Source organism: Primulina huaijiensis, chromosome 2 (genome assembly GCF_012295235.1).
Source record: "Primulina huaijiensis isolate GDHJ02 chromosome 2, ASM1229523v2, whole genome shotgun sequence".
NCBI classification, from domain to species: Eukaryota; Viridiplantae; Streptophyta; class Magnoliopsida; order Lamiales; family Gesneriaceae; genus Primulina; species Primulina huaijiensis.
Genome location: NC_133307.1, coordinates 19,636,954 through 19,658,567, shown reverse-complemented (window position 1 = coordinate 19,658,567; position 21,614 = coordinate 19,636,954). Strand labels below are relative to the sequence as shown.

The 21,614-nt window shown below is 32.0% G+C and overlaps 1 protein-coding gene across 2 annotated transcripts; it reads right to left on the bottom strand.

The window, feature by feature from the left end:
* Positions 1-6,558: 6,558 nt before the first annotated feature.
* On the bottom strand, positions 6,559-11,417 carry LOC140968057 (L-galactono-1,4-lactone dehydrogenase, mitochondrial-like). 2 transcript variants are annotated; one of them, XR_012173694.1, is made up of 6 exons: positions 10,721-11,417; positions 9,909-10,159; positions 8,604-8,789; positions 7,966-8,383; positions 7,439-7,589; positions 6,559-7,095 (listed from the first exon to the last, which is right to left on the bottom strand). XR_012173694.1 is itself a non-coding variant. In XM_073428904.1 (6 exons), exons 1-6 carry the CDS (start codon positions 11,360-11,362, stop codon positions 6,934-6,936), a joined length of 1,800 nt encoding a protein of 599 aa, XP_073285005.1. In that variant the 5' UTR covers positions 11,363-11,416; the 3' UTR covers positions 6,559-6,933. The 2 variants fall into 2 exon arrangements, 1 of the variants encoding a protein (XP_073285005.1); XM_073428904.1 differs by having other exon boundaries at positions 7,439-7,579; positions 10,721-11,416.
* Positions 11,418-21,614: the final 10,197 nt, after the last annotated feature.

Sequence of the window (21,614 nt, the reverse complement as noted above, 5' to 3'; positions counted from 1 at the left end):
AAAAAACAGAAATAGCGAGTGAATAAAGCAAGCAGGGAGGCTGATATTCAGCGGGGAGTTGGCCTTTGGGCCACTCTAGCATAGCATACCTTCATTTTTTTCACTTGCATATTGTTAAATATGGAGAACAATTAGACTCTATAGCCACTTTCAGATACCAAATTTTGTTTGAATGGTGATAATTTGAGTCCACAGTAGTTTTCGTGCTACTTGAAAGAAAGTTAAGTATGTGAGGAGTTGGCCTTATGGCCACTTGTACGTATATTTGGTTCATGTTTTTATTATTCTTATGTTACGAGAAATCATTGATAAGGTAGGCTATACACCAACTGTATAAATGGTTGCTTGCACGTGTAGTGACATGCTCGTGAAGTAGAGTCCACTTCAAATATGGCGAGAAAGAACTACAAAGAGTGGGGGAGTTGGGCACACCAAGCTAGACAATGAAGAATAAAGAAGGAACATGAGAGTGAGAGCGCTATGCGAACCACAAGAAGACCCAGGAATTGATTTTGGTATAAAAATAGGCTAAATATCCATTTTTTAATGTATTTAGTTATCTGTTGTAGGCCTTAGGGCCACCAATGTAAATATCTGTTGGTTATGATCAAATGAAGTTGGTCAGTAGGCCAGTCTTATCAGATTTGATTCATTTTACTTCGCTAGAGAATCAATTGGGGTAATAATCACGAGTGGGGAGTTTTTAAGCCAACATATTGTTTGATTGAAATTGGTGAAATGAGTCGGATTATTTGGATCGGAGTATAAGAATCAAAAGAAAACTTCTCCCCCAACCAACATCTAACATCAAATTCAACTCCTTTTCATCCAACAATCACAACACCAAACCAATAGTCAACAAATATAAAGCAGAGCCACCGCATGCAAGAACAGCAAGTAAACGTGTATGCAGGAAAGGGGTTCGACTGAAGTGCAAGAACAGCAAGTAAACATGTATGCAAGAAAGGGGTCCGACTGAAGTGTAAATGCATATACGTGTATGCGAGAAAGGGACCCGACTGAAGTGAAATGCATAAATGCTAGGGACAAGGGAGTCGTCTTGAGTGGATGTAGCAAGTAAAAGCACGTAAGATTTGAGAGTTACATGTGTTTCAAAAAGCTCCAAATGACACCAAAGCTTAAGTGTCGAGCGCACTGGACTCAGTCAGTGTTATCTGCCATCAATGAACTTACCAACACCAACATATAGAAGTAGGAAACAAACATATAATGATGATACACACAAGGATATGCAATCTGGGAACATTCAACTAACAGAGCAATACAACAAAAAAATAGATAGCCATGAAGAAATGAGAGTCTTTATCGCTCTTCGGCAATAACCATTAACTTAGGAGAAGTTCTGGACCTAATTGGTGGTTGGATGGAAATAAACACACCTACAGCAAAGATAATGACATATCAGACTCCACTGTCAGACACGAATATAGATGCGGGAAGGCCAAATAATGGTTTATGAAGCTCGCATATATTGCTTCCACGAGGTAAATGCATCAAAATAGCCAATGTTATATCTAATTCAGTGGGTGCAAGAGATGAAGCTAAGGGAGTGGCCAAGACCGAGACAGGAATAAACTTAGAAATAATATGTTTATGAGGTTAAAAAACAACTGCATACATACGAGATATTACTCAAGAATCGTCTTTCCCCATATGCATGTAATAAGGCATACGATTTAAAACGAATCATACGTATTTAAAAATAACTGCCCGAAACTATTCAGGGGTCGCAACTTTCTGTAATTTCAAACGCGATTATAAACAAATTACTAAACACGATTTAAAAATTAACAAATGAATCATACAATAGAGCAACTTTGCTCGGGTACCTCGTTGTAGTTCCATTTTCTCACGCCCAAAAAATAACAGAAGTTTAAAAGTTTTATGTTTTGACAATCAAAACATTCCTTGGGCGTTGTATGATTTAAACAGTTCATATTGTGTTTTAGAATAATTTATCTTCGCGTACATAACTTCAGTCCCAAGTATTCCGGATTTTAAGCGGAGACAGCCTTTATTGTAAATCCATATGAATAAATCTTTCTGCTTCTTCAATCTTCTAATCAGGTCAACGATCAAAAATTGGATTCTTCGTATAGATAGCACTAGAGATCTAAACAAAATTTGTGTCGAGAATTGATCATCGGAATTTCAAAAATCCAGCGAGATGACGACATCACTGCAACGGTCGAACGTCGGCGTCACTACGATGATTTGGTTGAAGGTGGTCGAATTTTGTGAGGATGAGAGAGAAAATTTTGGTGGACAAAAACTTGTGTGTAATACAACTATTGATTACACATATATTAAAAATATCTTCGTGATCTAATCAGAACTCTTATTTGATTAGGATATTATTTTTCACTATTCAAAAAATCTCATTATGTATTTTTCACTCTTGAAAATACCATGCATAATTAAATTATTATCAACTTTTGATAGTACAATATATATACCAAAATTTATGCTTTAAATTAAATAAATTTTATTTAATTTCTCAGTTAATTATTAATTAATTAATCTATTCTAGACTCCTCTAAAATGTTACATGATAATTTTACACTTAGTAGTCATTATTAATAATTTTCTATTTAATTAGTACATTCTAAATTTACTAAATAAATAATTACAAACTCATTATAACCTCGATCGATAATCAGACAGAGCCGATGTATCGTGGGTAAAAATCTCGTTCACAAAATGAAAAATAAAAATTTTGAAAGACAATTTTCCACTGATCCAATTTTTTGGCAGCTGCCAGTTTTGTTAACTCCTTCACTAAAACAGACAGTTCTACTCTACTCATATAATTAGCAGTTAAGCTAACTTCCAAAACTTTCATTACATGGAATCAACTTCTTAACTATTTTATAAGCAATCTGTTTGACATTCATTAAACTATAGTCGCCAAATTCAAGTATTTGAACTTGACTATCCCAATGAGAACATATAATCCAATATTTGTGTGACCCTCAATGGTTCAGAAATACAGCTAGTTATGTGTTCACAACTTCATGTGATTCAGAACAACATTTTTTCCTATTCAGGCTTACCCTAATTTGCCACATTTTTTTTATTAACCTTTTGATCAAGAACGTCAGAACTGAAGTCTGATTGTACTCATCAGATCATGAGATATCACTTATAATACCTGCAAAAACCTTAAGTTATGGTTAACATACAATACGGTCATTTGAACTCATATATCTCGATCGAATCTGCAACAACTGGTATATCGAGAGTTGCAAATGAATTCGATAACGATGTGATTTATCTTTGACTAATAATAGTGTAAAGACCATGGGCCGTAGGCTGATCCAACATGAGTATCAACTCATGCCCATGCATCACTACTGGTCATAGGCCGTAGATTGGTCCAACATGGGCCCAATTGGTACCAACACTTTAAGAATCTAGGTTCTTAAGTATGTAAGTCTTGGGTTCAAATGTTGGGGAGGTGAAATAAACCACTTTCCATGGGTGAGATATTCTATGAATGATGATGCATGGACATGGGCTACGCTCAATGACCAGTAGTGGTGCATGGATATGAGCTGAGACTCATGTTGGGTCAGCCTACAACCCATGGTCGTTACCAAAAAAAAAAAATCAATTGGCACCAACAATTTAAGAATCTAGGTACTTAAGTCTGGAGTTCTTAGGTTCAAGTGTTGGGAGAGGCAAAAGAAACCACTTTTCAGGGGTATAATATTCTATAGGTGACCGGCCCATGCTAGACCAACATACGGCCCCTGACCAGTAATGATGCATGAGCATGAGCTGACACTCATGTTGGGCTAGTCTACGACCCATGGTCGTTACAAAAAAAAAATTCAATTGGTACCAACACTTTAAGAATCTAGGTATTTAAGCTTAGAGGTCCTGGGTTCAAGTATTGGGGGAGACAAAAGAATCCACTTTCTAGGAGTGAGATATTCTATTAGTGACAGTGCATGGTCATGGGCTACGGTGCATGGTCATGGGCTACGGTGTATGGGCATTGACTACGACCCATGCTGGACCAACCTACGGCCCATGACCAGTAGTGGTGCACTGGCATGGGATGAGTCTCATGTTGGGACAGCCTACGACCCAAGGTCGTTATAAATAATGACATGGTATGTGCAATTAAGGAAAAGCCTTTTCAAAATTCACATGTCTTACTCTGGCCAGGAATCCCTTGCACCATTAACTCTAGTACGTAGATCCTCCATGTTGTTCCGTGTAAAGGATCAATGATGTACAACCATAACTGCAGACTATTTCACTCGATAAGCTATAACTACTTGAAAAGTCTGATAGAGGGTTATTCAGTGAATTATCAAATGATTACTCATCTGTATTAACAAACATCTTCATGATCTTATTAATGAAAGGACATTTACATCACATATGCTAGTCTCAACCTCAAGCGGTCTTTGTTCTTATTTTAGGCTACTGAATTGACTAGAAAATAATTTTGAACATATAGTACACTTCCTAATGAGTTTCATGATCTTACGTTGAGAGCCAGACCTTATGTACTTGTTGTATATTCATGAGTTTTATCTATGCAGTTTGCATGGATATACAGATAAAAAAATTAAATGTTATAATTAGATAAAATTGTAAAATGTTATTAAAATAAAATTTGTATTTACATAAGAATCAATAAAATCTAAGCCACCAATTGATTTGTTGAGCACCACTCTAACACTTGCAACGTGGTCATCGATGATAGAGGGCTGTGGGATGCATGGATTAGGAGATGAATCATAGGAACTTTTCCATCAAATGAAGGATGAGGGAATCGAACCAAATCATATAACTTTCTTGGGTATATTATCAGCTTGTGGCCACTCGGGCTTCTTGCTCGAAAGCTGTGGAATCTTTATTTCCATGAAGAGGGAATATGGTATTGAGCCTGAATTAGGTCGATCCGTAAGATTAAAGAAGCTTTGTCTACTCTTCTGAAGCTTCGAATTTTCCAGATAGTAGAATATGGACGGCAGTTCTTGCTTCTGCTAGAAATCACGAGGATTACAAAGTTTCTGAATACCCCAGTGAAAAACTTTTCGAGTTGGAAAATCAAGATGATGGCTATCATACGCTCTTATGTAACGTACGAGCCAGCGTGGGAAGATGAGATGATGTTGAATAAGTTAGGAATGCTATGAAAGACAAGAATCTAACGAAGTATCTTGGTTGGAGTTGCTTACAAGTGGAAGAAACTTTTCATGGTTTTGTTTCAGGGGATTGATTCATGGTCGATTGGATGAAAGTGATTGAATGTTTGCATAGAAACGCAATAGAAGCTTGATTTGATCTCGAATGTCCATTTTGATACAAAACATCATGATCATTGGTATCGTCATATCGTAAATTTTTTAAATCATATAACATTCCACAAATTCGACAAGATACTTGCTCCACCATAGTAGATGTGTTAATGGCAAAAATTATCTAAACTAATATCGAACTTGGGAAGAAAACAAATATGTACTCTAGTGTAGGGGTGTAAGTTCGGGTGGATCGGGTGTGTTGGATCGGATTGAGCAATAGTACTATTCAAAAATTGCTCAACTCGTATAACCCGATTTTGAATTTTTTATAATTTTTTAAATAAAATTCAAAAAAAATTAATAATATTTTAATTTAAACACATAATAACAAAATATCCCTCATATATATGATTTAAATTTGAAGTCTTATTGTAGAAAAATAAAATATATTTACTAAATCAAATAAACAATTATTTAAAAATAAAAAATATTCAAAATAAATATTAAATTATGAAAATTTATGATATAAAATATACAATAAATATTTTTTCAGTAATATAATATATAAAAATGTAGGCAATATTTATTAGTTATATATTTTTTAAAAAAATTTAAAATTTTCTGGTCAACCCGGGTTGACCTAACCCAACCCAACCCAACCCAACCCGATCGTTTTTTTCGGGTCAGCTATCGGGTCCAACACGATCTGACCCGAACCCGAAAAACCCAAACATGATTTTTTCCGAGTTGAACCGAATCAGATTGATGGATCGTGTCTGAATTTGACACCCCTACTCTTGTGCTTCAACTTTTCTTTTTTCCTATATGTGAAACAAATGGACACGTTGGGAGGCTTAATGGGCCACATACAAAGTACATATTTATATTTATATAAGAAAAATTTGAGCTATTAATTCATCATGTAAACTGATTTTGTATTAAGATTCTTTAATATTGCAAAATAATTTATTAATAACATTATAGGGTTCCAAAATATTATATAGCATTGCACCCAAGTATCTCATAGCTTTTGTTACTAATATACTACTATATTTGACATAAAACTAAATCAAATATTAATCTCTTCATGTATTTTAATTGTACACAATATTGTTCATTTGTTCGCTCTGATTAATAATATGAAATTTAATTTTTCATTTTAAAAAACACTAACGCGTTTCACGTAGTCATCACCAAAGAAATAAATAACGCACAAGCTTTTATTAACTCAATAGAGAGAACCACAATGAAGAATACAATGGTTGAGGTACACAACTTGTTGATAGTTCTGTATCTTAGTAACCCATATGAACCAGAGACGTTACAATAGAAATGTGAAAACAGCATGCCGTAAATGAATATTTACGACAAAAAATGAATTCTAATTTTAGGATGATTGACCCCTTTAATCCAGTTCATGTAATGTCTATTTCGGCAGCTAAAGAGAATGAGGAAATGCATCCCTGGTACATCAAGTCGTGGGTATGAGAAGATTAATGTTGCATCCTCATTCAAACAGTGTAACGTGCATACCGACTTTAATTTACACCTGCTTTTCCAATAATCTATCAAAAGGGAAAACCATATTATCAATCTTTGGCCAAGAGAAACAGAACAAGTATGGAATCGACTAACTGACTGTTAGTCCCCATCACAGGGCAGTCTCTGTCGAAGGAAACAATTTCTCCAGCATGTTGTTCGAAAGGATACGGTTAGGATCGAGCTCTCTTCTTGCTTTATTATATGCATCAACGGGGTATTTCTTCCTCAGCCTTGCCTGAATTACTGCAAGCTCATCTTTGTCTTTCGGCACCTGCAACCAAGTAACATCTAGAATGTGAAACCGAGAGCTTCTTGTTGTAACATATGGCCAGTATGATATTGGAACACGTACAACTCAAATTTATAGATAGTAAAGATGGAAAACACCATATTTTGATTGTTGTGCCTACAGACAACCACACAAGATAATGGAAATAATTACTGCACTCCCACAAAGATTAGTTCTTTAAGGAAAAAAACAGCACTGGCATTGGATTTCCATAATGGTTCATATTGCTCGAATAAATTTGGGACCAGATTGAAAACTCAAAGATTTTAGTTTTAGTTTTTTCTCTTTGTGTGTTTGCGTCTGTGTGTGTATTTATATTGTGTACCTCAATCTTAGCCCAATGCTCATAGGCAGAATACTTATCCCACAGAGTTGCCTGAGTCAACTTCCTGTAGTGGAAAAATCCTTCAGTGATTTCTTTCCTCTGACGAGCGTCCATAGTAGGAAGATACATAATTATACCAACCTGTAAGAATCTAAAATTACAATTTATAATGACATAATCAATAACGATTAATGAAATTCATAAGAAAATATACAGGAGGCACCTTATTTAATCGTAGATTGAATTAAACTTTTGCAAGGTTGCATCACATAATGCAATTTCATATTGAGGTGAAAATCATATTGTCACAGATTCAATTGTGCAAGACAGCTTAAATAATGTTTTCAGCTTTAAGATTTTTAGATCGATTAATGGGCACGCCCAAGTAACAAATATTAAACTTCAGAGAGCACTTAAACATAAATATTAAATTATTTTTTAAAAACATAAATATTAAAGTTTTCATGCAGAAAAAAAAAGCATTTCAAGCCACAAAGTGAGCAGACTTGGATATGATTGAGAGGTACCCATGAGAATATGTCGTCCCCCGATGAGCTATAAGCCGGACTCATGAGGCTTTTGCTGCCTGCCGTCCATCTCTGCTCAATCGGTGCAGGAGCGGGTATATTTTCTTTCCCAATAAGTTGCAGCAATTGTTCTATGTATTCCAGATCTCTCATGTTTGGTTTTTTAAGGGTTCCAACAGGGAAACAGATTTCAGAAACCCACTGTTGGCCACCACAATCAAAGCCTAAAATTTCGTCACTCCATCCTACTCTATACCCCTCTGACTTTGTCCAATATTCAGCCTCTGCTTGATTGATCTTCATCACATGTTCTTTATTGAGAGGATCCAAGGCAAGTAGCTTATCTCTCAGTTCAGTAAATGAAAGCTCATTAATGTCCATTTCATTTTCCTCTATATTCTTGGTCACAACAACTTTTCTGTAAAAAAACAAAACAGCAAAGATTACGGAAGCATGAAATGATCAGCATTTTCACCTTTATCTTTCACTATTTCTCCTATATGTGGCAGAAATTACCGAGCGGCCAAGGCACAGAAAAAAGGAAGATATGAAATTACATTTGCTTCCTATGTTGGTTTCACGAATTTAAAGGATTGAATAATAAAATATAATGCAAGTATAATGGGTAAAGAGTTTACGAGTAGTTCTTCAGCATCTCACGATAGAGGTCTCTCACATGCTGTACTGCTTCTTCCTGAGTATACTTAGGTTTCTGCTTTGGCGAACCTTTCCATTTTGAAAGAGGATTACATGTTACAACCACAACAGTGTCGGTATATGGAATATATAAGAACTTGACATGTTTGTTTTCTGAAAGAAGTTTTCTGCAAAAGGAAAATTGGACAAAATATAATGTTCTTAAAAATCCAGGATTCATGCATTTCCAGTTACACAACTAAATTTCTGCAGCATTAATTCCAGCGAACAAATTGGCCAATGATCACATAATATATGTCGATGTTTATTAACTAAACTGTCTAATAAAGCAAACATTAGCCTCAGAATTGATCAGAAGATAATAGAAAAAAAGTCATTTCATTACAATGGCATCCACTTCTGGTAAGTGATGAGGCCCAGTAGAAATAAATAACATGTGTTCATGCACAGTTGCCATCACCATCACCTACTTGTTATTGAAATTTTAAATATTGATATTACTGTATAGTTCGGGGTTGTAAATTTTAAAAAATAAACAAAACCATAGTTCGATTTTCAAAAACCATTGAAAAATTGTGGATTTATAAGAAATTATTAATTAAATCTGGGTGTATTTTACTAAGACAATGATGCATAATTTAAACTAAAATATTTGCTACCTAAATAATTGAGGTTGTTTTATTGAATGACATGAATAAAAAAAAATTAGGTTTGATCAATCGATCCTAAAAGTCGCTTTTCTAATTAAAACAAAGTACGAACAATATTGATCACATACATTATTCAATACCACATGGGGTTTATATACGCGCCAAACTTGGTGTCATTAGTTCGTCTAGGATATTACAAATTGCATTGGAAAATCAAAGACATACACAAATTTCAACAAATTAAATTTAAAACCATGCTCATAAATCTGCTATGGTGAAGACAATTCAAGAGATTAGCCATCAGAAAGCAATGTGCGGTGTTTAAAATTCATCTCAAACTGAATCCTATAAGAATACATCCAAGGACGACCATCTCGCACACAAATATATGTCCATAAAATTAGATGCGACTGCCTTTCATATATTGCAGCAGATTTCAGGACATGGTTAAACACTGGATTACATGATGGAAAACTTCAGAAGCCCTAGCAAGGATTAATTTTCATCTGATATCAATAAAATTTAAAAATGCAGTTATTCAAGGAATGACTGAAGTGAAATAAATAAAATTTAATTAAAGAGTCGATAGGTCATAGGAATAGATATGCACATAGCCAAGTTGAGAAAGGGAATTACTTGTGGTTTTTTTTTACGTCCTTCATATTTGATACATAGGTGTGCTCAAGAAGCAACTGCCTCTCCACACATTGCAGCGTGACTTCAGCAACCACACCAAGCCCTCCTAAACCACAACGAACAAGATAAAAGAGTTCTGGGTCTTTCTCTTTTGAAACCTCGATTGTACCCTTGGCAGGAGTAACCAGTTTCATGCTAATAACCTGCTCATCAATGGGAGGCAGTGTAACACCTGTTCCATGTGCGCCAACCTGAAGATTAGAATTACACATCATACAGGGACCTAGAAATCTAAGAAGTAACTCAAAGCAACATCATCAGACATGAGCATTGGCAACAGACATTCGCCAAGAAGCCGTGAAAAGATTAAAGGATCCTACAAAGTGATAGATTTTCAAATCACTAATACTTTACCGTCTTTATCCATACAAGAATGGAATTAAAAATGTAGTCAACGATTTGGTTTGGACAGGGGGAGGATGAAATTTAAATGAAAGAGAAAATAAAACAAGCACAACCACCAAACAAAAAACCCTGAGCAAGCATTAATAAGTAAATAAATAAATTTTCTTCAGCTTCATTTTTGGACTAAAATAGAACCGAACAAACAGAATACTGACAATACGAAAGCTGAGCTACAACATTTTGTGCAACTACATCCTAAACATTAACAAAATGAAAAGTAACAGTAAAAACAATGCCACACAAATCTTTAAAAAAAGGCCCAATGAAGAATTAGAAAACAACATTGGAAACAAAATAATAACATTTACTACAGGAAAGTTGAGCAGAGGGAAGTCAAAACAATCAACCTGAACAATCCCACCAATCTGCTGCTCCCTGATCGACGCAAAATTCTGCAAAGTAAGCCCATGTTCTTTAATTCCATCCACAAGCTGCTGAACCCTTATTCCAGCCTGCACTCTAACCCTCATGGTTTTCTTATCAACATCCAAAACACGGTCCATCAAAGCTAAGTTCACCATCCCAGCACGCGTTAGCCCAATCCCATTTGGCGAAAGACCAGATCCAACAGGCCGAATCTTCTTCTTTTTCTCATTGCATTCTTTGACAATTGATTCGAGCTCTGCCAATGACTCGGGCTGGAGAAAAGTGTGCGTCTGGACCTCGTGTGTCCCACTCCAGTTGGACACAGTGTGGAGGTCAGGGGGAAGGGGAGCGTAGCGGAAGAGTTGGGCTTTCTTGCGCTTGGAGTTTTCTGGGAATGGGAAAGAGTAGTAGGTGGCGGCGCCGCACCCGAGAAGGAGGATCGTGTAGCCGATGTATTTGCGCAATTCGGAATCAGTGGTGGAGGATGGTGGTGTGGGGACAGAGGAAAATGGGCGAGGACCGAATGTGTGAGCAGCGGCAGAGGGATATTGAATGGGGCGGCGGTGGATACGGCGGAGGGAATGGAGGGAGCGGCGGAGCGAATCGGCACGGAGCCAAAGCATTTTATAAAATGCACTGACTTTGTAAGGAGATGTTGACTGTTGAGGGAATGTCGAGTGTCAGTGGAAACGTGAAGAATGATGAAATTGTGGGCTAAATTCTCTCCTTTTTTTTTTTTTTCCACACAATTTCCTTCCAATTTTTCGTTTTGAAAAATGTGGGAGTATGGTGGGAAAACTATACAACCTAATATTACATTGCAGGGCTTTTTTTAAAAATAATATTATTTAAAAAACAATTCATTAAAATATTGTGAAATGGAGAATGTTGTAAAAAGGGTAAATTTGTGAAAAATACATCTGCACATCTTTAAATTAAAATTCAGTACATTACCATAATTTTTTTAGATTTAGTACCTGACAATGATAGAATTTTAGTTTCAACTACCTACAAACTCAAAGTTACAATTTTACCCTTTTATTATTTAAAAAATATATATAATTTTATTCACAAAAATTACACATGTCTTCTTCATATAAAATATAATTTTTTTAAAAAAATTTATTTATCATTTATCATGGAATAAGAGTAAATACTTATTTTGACATATAAGATACCTATTATGGGGTTTCAAATACTTGATTTCACTCTTTGAATACTCCAAATGTATAAGAAAATACTATATTTTTTAGTAATCACCACAAATTCGGTCATTGTTGATTTTTTCATGAAAAATTCATTATGATAACTTATTCATGTCATTTTATTTTATTTTATTTTTTTAAAAACATAGTTCACCACTCATCATGAAATAAGATTAGATATTTATTTTGACCTACAAAGTACCTATTTTGGAGTTCTAAATGCTTAATTTGGCTCTTTGAATACTTCAAATGTGTAAGAAAATACTGGATTTTCGAGCAATCACCATAAATTCTGTAATTGTTAGTCTTTTCATTGAAATTGCATTATGATGACTTATCCATCTAATTTTTGAATAAACACAGTTTCTCACTAATAATGGAATTAGAAAAAATACTTATTTTGACCGATAAAGTACTTATTTTGGGGTACTAGATATTTGATTTGGCTATCTGAATACTTCAAATGTGTAAGAAAATACTTGAGTTTAAATTATATTAAGTGACTTTTGATGGTGTCATTTGTGAAGTTAAAATGTGATACCTAAATTGGTACAAAGAGTATCTAATTAGAGTCTACAAATACATGCTTTTACTCCCTAAATACTCATATTCAATTATTTGGGGATGTCAAAATATAGTTTGAAATTAATATTGAGTGACACTGATGATGACATTAATGAAGTAAAAAATTTGATACATAATTTAATGCAAATAAAACATAATTTGAGTCCACAAATACTTGATTTTATCCTTTAAATACTCAAATTCGATTATTTGATGATGTGAAAATATATAATTCGAAGTTAATATTGATTGGCTTTTGATTATGAGATTTATAAATTAAAGATGTGGTACTTAAATTGGTACTAATAGTACCTAATTCGATCCTATATATACTTTGATTTTATCCTTTTAAGACTCAATTTTGATTATTTTAGTATATAAAAAATAGAGTTTCAAGTAATATTGAGTGACTTTTGATGTGTCATTTGTGAAGTTAAAATGTGATACCTAAATTGGTACAGATAGTAATCTAATTCGAGTGTACCAATACTTGATTTTACTCTCTAAATACTAAAATTCAATTAATTTTTTATGTCAAAATATATAGTTTGAAGGTAATATTGAGTGGTCTTTGATGATGATATTCGTGAAGTAAAAATGTGATACTTAAATTAATACAAATAATACATAATTCGAGTCACGAAATACTCGATTTTACCATTTAGAAACTCAAATTTGATTATTTGATGATGTCAAAAAATATAGTTTGAAATTAATATTTTTTTATGGTGTTGAAGTAGAAATGTGATATATAAATTGATACAAGAAAAACCTAATTCGAGTTACAAATAGTTGATTTGACCTCGTAAATACTCACATTCGATTATTAATTGGGATGTCAAATTAAACATTTTTAATGTCACATTTTTTTATCATATTTATAATTCACGGATGTCATTATCAAATAAGTAATATGACACATTTTTAGGCATCACATTTTTACTTCACGAATGTAAAAAGAATATAGTTTATAGTTAATAACTTTTTTTGGTGTCATTACCAAAGGCCACTCGATAATATCCATTGAGTCGAATTAGGTACTATTATTATTAAATTAAGCATTACATTTTTACTTCACGAATGTTATTATCAAATGTCATTCAATATTAACTCCAAACTATTCATTTTGAAATTCCCAAATAATCGGATATGTGTATTTAAGGGTAAAATCAACTATTTGTAACTCGAATTAATTTTTCCTTATACCAATTCAGGTATCACATTTTTACTTCACGAATGACACCATAGAAAATATTAACTCCAAACTATATTTTTTGAACATCATCAAATAATCAAATTTGAGTATTTAAAGGGTAAAATAAAGTATTTCATGACTCGAATTAGGTATTATTTTTATTAATTTAGGTATCATATTTTTAATTCATGAATATTATCATCAAAGATATCTCAATATTACCTTCAAACTATATTTTTTGACATAAAAAGTTAATTGAGTTTTAGTATTTAGGGAGTAAAATCAAGTATTGGTACACTAAAATTAGATTATTATCTGTACCAATTTAGGTATCACATTTTAACTTCACAAATGACACCATCAAAAGTCACTTAATATTATTTAAACTCAAGTATTTTCTTATACATTTGAAGTATTCAGATAGCCAAATCAAATATCTGGTACCCCAAAATAGGTACTTTATCGATCAAAATAAGTATTTTTTCTAATTCCATTATTAGTGAGAAACTGTGTTTTTTCAAAAATTAAATTCTATGGATAAGTCATCCTAACACAATTTCAATGAGAAGACTAACAATTACAGAATTTACGGTGATTGATCGAAGATCCAGTATTTTCTTACACATTTGGAGTATTCAAAGAGCCAAATTAAACATTTAGAACTCTAAAATAGGTACTTCGTAGGTCAAAATAAATATTTAATTTTATTTAACGATGAATGGTGAACTATATTTTTTAAAAAATAAAATGACACGAATAAGTTATCATAATGTATTTGTCATGAAAAGACCAACAATGATCGAATTTGTGATGATTACTCGAAAATATAGTATTTTCTTATATATTTGGAGTATTCAAAGAGCGAAATCAAGTATCCGAAACCCCATAATAGGTACTTTGTATGTCAAAATAAGTATTTACTCTTATTCCACGATAATTGAGAAATAAATTTTTTTAAAAATTATATTTGATATGAAGAAGACATGTGTAATTTTTGTGAATAAAATTATATATTTTTTAAAATAATAAAAGGGCAAAATTGTAACTTTGGGTTTGTAGGGAATTGAAACTAAAATTCTATCATTGTCAGGTACTAAATCTTAAAAAATTATGGTAATATACTGAATTTTAATTTAAAGATGTGCATATGGATTTGTCACAAATTTACCCTTGTAAAAATATTGTGGTTTTTGTCTCGGATTCTAATTTTTTTTAAAAAAAAAGAAATTAAAAAAAAAGAGAAAAACAAGGGTGACAGACTGTCACGAATTCAAAATCCTTGACAAGCAGTCACGGGTTCTAGGAATGTGTGCCCTACTTCCGTTAAATTGCGCGCAATTTCTCGACTTCTTTGCGCAATTCTTCTACTTCTTTGCATTTCTCTCGGCCTCGGCTTCTTTGCTTTGTTCTTGGTTTTTTGCGCAAAAAATTTAAATGTCGTTAAAGCAATTCTTTGCTTTGTCGGAACTACACTGCGTTATTTTATCGAGCATCAGTAATTTTGAAATATTTGATATGTATTAATTATATTTTTATTATTAAATTAATTTTGTTTTATAATATTATTTTTTGATAAAAATGTTTAACATTGATAGGTGATTACGTTACTTTGTTAATTTTGTCATTTCGTACGAGGGACTATTAAAAGGTAACGTTATTATTTTTGTTGATAATATTGAAATTATTTTTGTTTTTATTGTTGTTATTATTATGAGAGCAATAAAAATTTTAATTAGCTAGTTGTAAGTTGTAGGAGATAAATTATCATTTTTTGAGAAATATTTATTAATGATTCATTTTTGCATTTGAAATATGAAATAAGCATCATATAGTTTCAAATTTTATTTTTTCTTGTTTAAATGACTGTAATAATATTGAGTATGTCTCTTGTGAGACATTCTCACGAATCTTTAAATGTGAGACGGATCAACCCTATCGATATTAACAATAAAAAGTAATACTCTTAGCATAAAAATTAATATTTTTCATGAATGATCCAAATAAAAGATCCGTCTCACAAAATACGACCCGTGAAACCGTCTCACACAAGTTTTTGCCAATAATATTTGAGTTTAATTAAAATATTTTGGATTAACCAATATCAATATATGGGTCAATCACCCGTGATTTTCATTCATACACGATTAGTAAATGAATTATTTGTTATGTTGTGGTACACCAAATTATAAAATGTACTAGTTTAATTTTTCGTTATAATATTTTTATTGAAATGACTAATTCGTATATATTTTAATATATTTCAATGTAGTTAGTAGTTTAGGTTTATAAATTGTTTAAAAAAATTTATATATATTTTTGATAATTTAAAAAATATTACAAAATAATTCTCTTCTTTACGTATTTTGATGTATTTATTAAATTTAAAATAAATTAATCTCATTTATCACAGTTATCAATTCTCACTAGCATCCACATTTTATTATTTACAACAGAGAAACAAAATAATTTTATTTAATATAAAATATATGGTTATGTTTTGTTGATATAAAATATAAAATTTGTTATATCCTAATTTTTTGTTTGCAAGATGACTGAAAATATGGATAATGTGTTGTATTTGCGGGATAGACACATTTCAATTAATATCAATGCTGAAAACATGGATGCACTCATACCTCCACTCCGTTCCGACAAATGTCTTCGGAGATTGTATAATGCCGAGATTCATCTCCGTGTCCGCCTATGTCTAGCACGTATGAGTTTCTATGGTGTAATTCAGTGTGGTCCTATTAAAAATTATGATCATCACTTGCTTATAGTCATAGTTGAGAGATGGCGTCGCGAGACACACACATTTCACCTTACAGTTGGCGAGGCAACAATCACCCTACAAGACGTTGTACTTATTTGGGGTTTGAATATCGATGGGATGCCCATCACTGGTGTAGATATTGCGTACGACAAACATACATTACAACAGCGCTGCACAACTTGGTTGGATTTTACGCCTACATCTTCGTAGATTAAAGGTGAACACCTTTATCTGACCGTTTTGCGAGACTACTGCCTAAATAATATGATTACTGATCACAGCACTGAAGAGGACGTGTCACAATAGTCCGTTGTGTGGCATTAATGATCATTGGTGGTTATATGTTTCCGAACTCGGAAGGTGCTGCTGTGAAACATATGTATTTGCAGTTTCTCGAGTACATAGAAATGATGAATACGTTTAGTTGGGGTTCTGCTGTGTTGGCATATCTTTACAGAGAGTTGTCCGACACATCAATGGGATTAAAGGTCGATCTGTGTGAGCCTTTTCAGATAATGCAGGTATGATTGCATTTTTACAATCATTATATTTATTTTACTTAATTTTTGTTATGATGTGACAATTTCTATTTTATGATATTGTAGATTTGAGTATGGTCTAGAATTACTCTTTTTTGCCCCGATAGAGCGCAACAATTATCTATGTCAGCAGAGCAGGCTGGAGATGTGCTTCAGGGTCTACCATTCCCACCATACGGCGCACGGTGGAGACGTGGATTCTCTTGGGCACACACGACCCATTATTCGGTCCGTATCACGAGAGATATGCCAACTTGATAATCTTTTTTTACTTTAAAATTTTTAATGCTTTTGAAATATAATCTAAACGTTAAATTATAATTACATTAATATAATATAAATAATACAAATAAAATATTAAAAAATTACTTAAATTACCTTCTCAAACGTAGTTATACGGAACTTGTAATAATAACAACAGACGATGTTAATACCTGAAATAAATTACGAGCATTATAAAAAATATTACACAAAAAAATATTACTTCTTGATATAATTATAATATTAACAACGAAATTAAAAATTATCTCTTAACACATCTTCAAATGAAATGGATGACAAAATCAAAAAATAAAATTAATACAAGGCCGAACAAGAAAAGAAGGATTTTACGCAAATGAATCGGAGGAAGGAAATAATTTGCGAGAATGAATCGGAGGAATGGGCAATGTAAAGAAGCCGACGCCGCTACAATGCAAAGAACACGAGGAATTGTGCAAAGAAGTCGAGGAACTGCGTGGAATTTAAAGACGGATTCATAGAATCCGTGAAACCCTTGTTTTTGTTTTTTAATTTTTTTTACGTGAAACCCTTGTTTTTGTTTTTTAATTTTTTTTAAAAAAAATTTGAATCCGGGAAAAAAACTAATGGATTACAATATTTTTACAACATTCTCCATTTTAAAATATTTTAATGAATTGTTTTTTAAATAATATTATTTTTAAAAAAAGCCCCTACGTTGTATCATATATCTTTATCTAGATATGATAATAATAATTATTATTATAATAAAAATAATCTATATAAATATACAAAAAATTTGATTTTTTAATATGCATAATTATCATTTTTCCTTTAATTAATAATAATTAATACACAAGTTTGTTTTTTTCTTACATAGATATCATTTTCTTCATTAATTAATTAATATAATTAATCGAGGATATTTTTTCATTGATTGATGAGACATTTAATTCCAATTGTTTCTTTAGATGACTCGTCATCTTCTCTAATTTAATTGATTAACTATTAATTAAATTTTAAAAAAAATTAAAATGTGTTGGATATAACAATTTCATCTGCTTAGTAGAGCAATCAAAACGTAGTATTTGAGCTGTTATGTGATTTTTAATATTAGAGTTTTACAGCTGTCACCAGATATAATTTTTTGTAAAGCGACAAACGATCAGTTCTACAATTGATATCAGAATAAAGTTGATGAGTTCGGTTTAAAATAATAAAGTTACACAATTATCTTTAAATACTGTTTTCGCTAAAACGACAAGTACTAGATCTTACATTATAGCTTTAATATTATTTTACTTTGTTTATTAATTTGTCGTGGATATTGAAGGCGTTGAGGAATCTAAAGAGGTAGCAGCAGGGTTACCGCATCGGAGGGGAAGGATTTTTTGAGGTTTTTGCCCTTTCTATTCAGCCGCGCAATCACCTACTTTTCCCCCGAATGTTCTCATGGTCTATCAGAGATGTTGTCCAGGTTACGTATAGGGGGGGCTTATCCAAAATTTCCCTTTTTAGTCCTTCGATATCACACTTATTTTTTCAAATAATAGCCTTGCATTTTTCCAAGCTACGACGGAGGATTGTAAAGAGAGACGAAGATGTTTCAAGCTTCATGAATCATCTTTTGGACAACTAATAAATTTTGAGAAATCGGCCATATCATTTAACCCGAATTATACCAATATAATTAATCTTTAAGACAACTAATAAATTTTGAGAAATCGGCCTTATCATTTAGTCCGGATACCATTAGTGTGATGGTTGACCTTATTACGATGGAGCTCACTATTCCAGTGGTTCAAGGACATCAAGTGTACTCAGAACTCCCAACATTCTCCATGAGAAATAAAAGAGTACCGGAAATGATTTGAGTCCAAATGATTCAATCGCCTTGAAAACTCATGTAATTGAAGCATCCTCCATCGCGTAGATGTAGTCGAAGTAGACAGCAAGAGCATTCATGATTTAAGCATGTGTCCCAGTTGCTATCATTCTAGAGTTTTGTAAAATTTGAAAATATTTGAGAGAATGAAATGACGAATGTGATTGAGAGCAAAAAGATTAGAAATGAACGAATGATTTGCAGAAAATGGAAAGCGTAAAGAATTTAAAGGGTCTAGACTGAATGTAAAATGTACGTAACTTTGTTTTTAGATGTTCGGAGAACTCAAGCTCTTACATCACACATTCTTCTTTATGGGAATACTTACACTAGAAGTCTTTGAATAGTACAAGCACTTTTCAAAATCTCAGTTCAATTTGGATTTAAATATTGTTAAACTGAAATTTCTAGTACATTTCAACTGGATGGATAACAATATACAAAATGTTGCCAAATATAATAAATTATAATATTGCAATATCCTAACACTTAATGATAAAAAATTTGATCGTGTACAATCTTTGCAAAGTGTGCTCGATTGACCGAGTTTAGCTCAAATACTTGAAAGCTTGAACGTTTGAATCTGTGTAGAAGTTGTAGAACTTTACTAAACTGAATTTCTTCTTTATTTATAGACTCTGAATTCAACGATCTCGAGTTTCAAAAAGAATCTGATCCAGATAAAAGTGTTTGTTGGCTTGTCTTTTGTCTACGTCAACATTCTCTGACAATCGTACACTGCTGCGGTCAGCTTTGTACGAAAAACTTATCTGGTCACCATTTTAACTTTCCTAGACTTAAAATGGTGTTTTTAAGAATATATGTTAATTTCCTCGATTGACAGACTTGTTAAACTGATAAATTTCAGTCCGCGTTAGTTTAGTCTGGACTTAGTCTAATTTAGTTTATACAGCTTAGCTTTTTAGTTTAACTCAAATCAGTTTAACTTATGGACATAGTCAGTTCTAAGTTCATTTTAGCTCAAATCAATTTTACCTTGGTTAATTATTAACACTAAAACAAAAATGTTATATTCCAACATTAAGTGTGCACGTTTGTTTTCTTAATGCATTAGTAGCTATTTTAATCAAATTGTGCAAACATATGATACGTGAATAGGTGTTTGATGACAAGTAGAACTTCATGCATTGGTGAGTTGGTAATGTCACTTTTAATTTACGTACGAAATGAAAATAAAAGATTTCCATGTAATTTCTATTAGGGTATGAGTTGGATACGTCACATATGTTATTTTCCACATTAATCACACGAATATAAGACTATGAGACGTATGGGTCGTCTCAAAAAATTACCTAAAAAGAAAATAGTCAATGAAATCACCAAAAATAAAAATAAAAATAAAAATAAATAAAGTCTGTATTTTCTAAGATAAATAACAAATAAAATAATACAACGAAAAGTAAAATAGTTAATTTTTTTAAAAAAAAAATTAAACATTCGAACTTTTCCTAGTTAAAGCCATATAATTGATTAACATAAATTTAGAAGGAAAAAAAAATATAATTTTCATTTTATTTATTGAATTAACTAATTTATTTTAAATAAATTTGCTCGTGCAGTGCACGTTTGATGATTCGGTTGACTAATTTAATCATTGATGACTACTATATTTAAGTTGATGATGCTATCTTTATTTTGTGTAACAACTATAACACGTTAATATCCATTAAAAAAGCTTATAAATAAAATATTACAAAAATGATAATTTTTTTAATGTGGCTTCTAATTTTTAAGAACATGTTTTTGAAAATTCCTTTTCCAAAAATTCATACAACGCGATTTTTTAAGTTGTACAATGGTTAACACAAATGGGCAGTGTGAGCATATTACATATACTAGTAAAAGATACACATGTGTTGCATGTGTTATTATTATTTTTAATTTGATCAAATAATACTAAACAATTAACACGAGAAGATTGTTCGATTTAAAAGGAAAATTTTGTTAAGATTTTTTTTTTATGTAAAATATGAAGTGATTTGAGGAGGTTTTTAATAGAGTAAGAAGAGTAATTATGGAATTAAATATTTTGGTGTCCTCTAAAGTAGTTACTTTAAGGGTCTCAAATTTAATAATAAAATATCGAAGTATAGATATATATTGTAACATCCGAAAAATCAACTTACGTAAATCACATGAATGCAAAATTATTTTAATTGTTTAATTTTTTTTATTTAATTGCTTTTAAATGCTAGCATGATATTTATTTTATGATTAAATGTAAGATTGCACGATTAAATAACAACATGACATGATTACATGAAATTAAAGATTTTACCCGAATATTCGATAATAGGCAGGAGAAAGGAGACCGGGGACGATCAAGACAAGAATAATTATTTTTCTTTAAATGATGGCAAGGCATCTTAATATGATTTTAAAATGATGTAATTTTTCTAAAAATGTTGGAGCTCGAATTATTTTACGAGTAGAACTCGATTTTTCTCGGGAAG

Bases quoted from the DNA above. Each gene is read 5' to 3' on its own strand.
- LOC140968057 (XM_073428904.1), bottom strand. From the start codon at position 11,362: ATGCTTTGGCTCCGTGCCGATTCGCTCCGCCGCTCCCTCCATTCCCTC. The intron at 7,580-7,965 runs GTACCTCTCAAT...AGATTCTTACAG, and splicing joins GGGACGACATATTCTCATGG to GTTGGTATAATTATGTATCT. The intron at 7,096-7,438 runs GTACACAATATA...ACTTGGTTGCAG, and splicing joins AGCATTGGGCTAAGATTGAG to GTGCCGAAAGACAAAGATGA.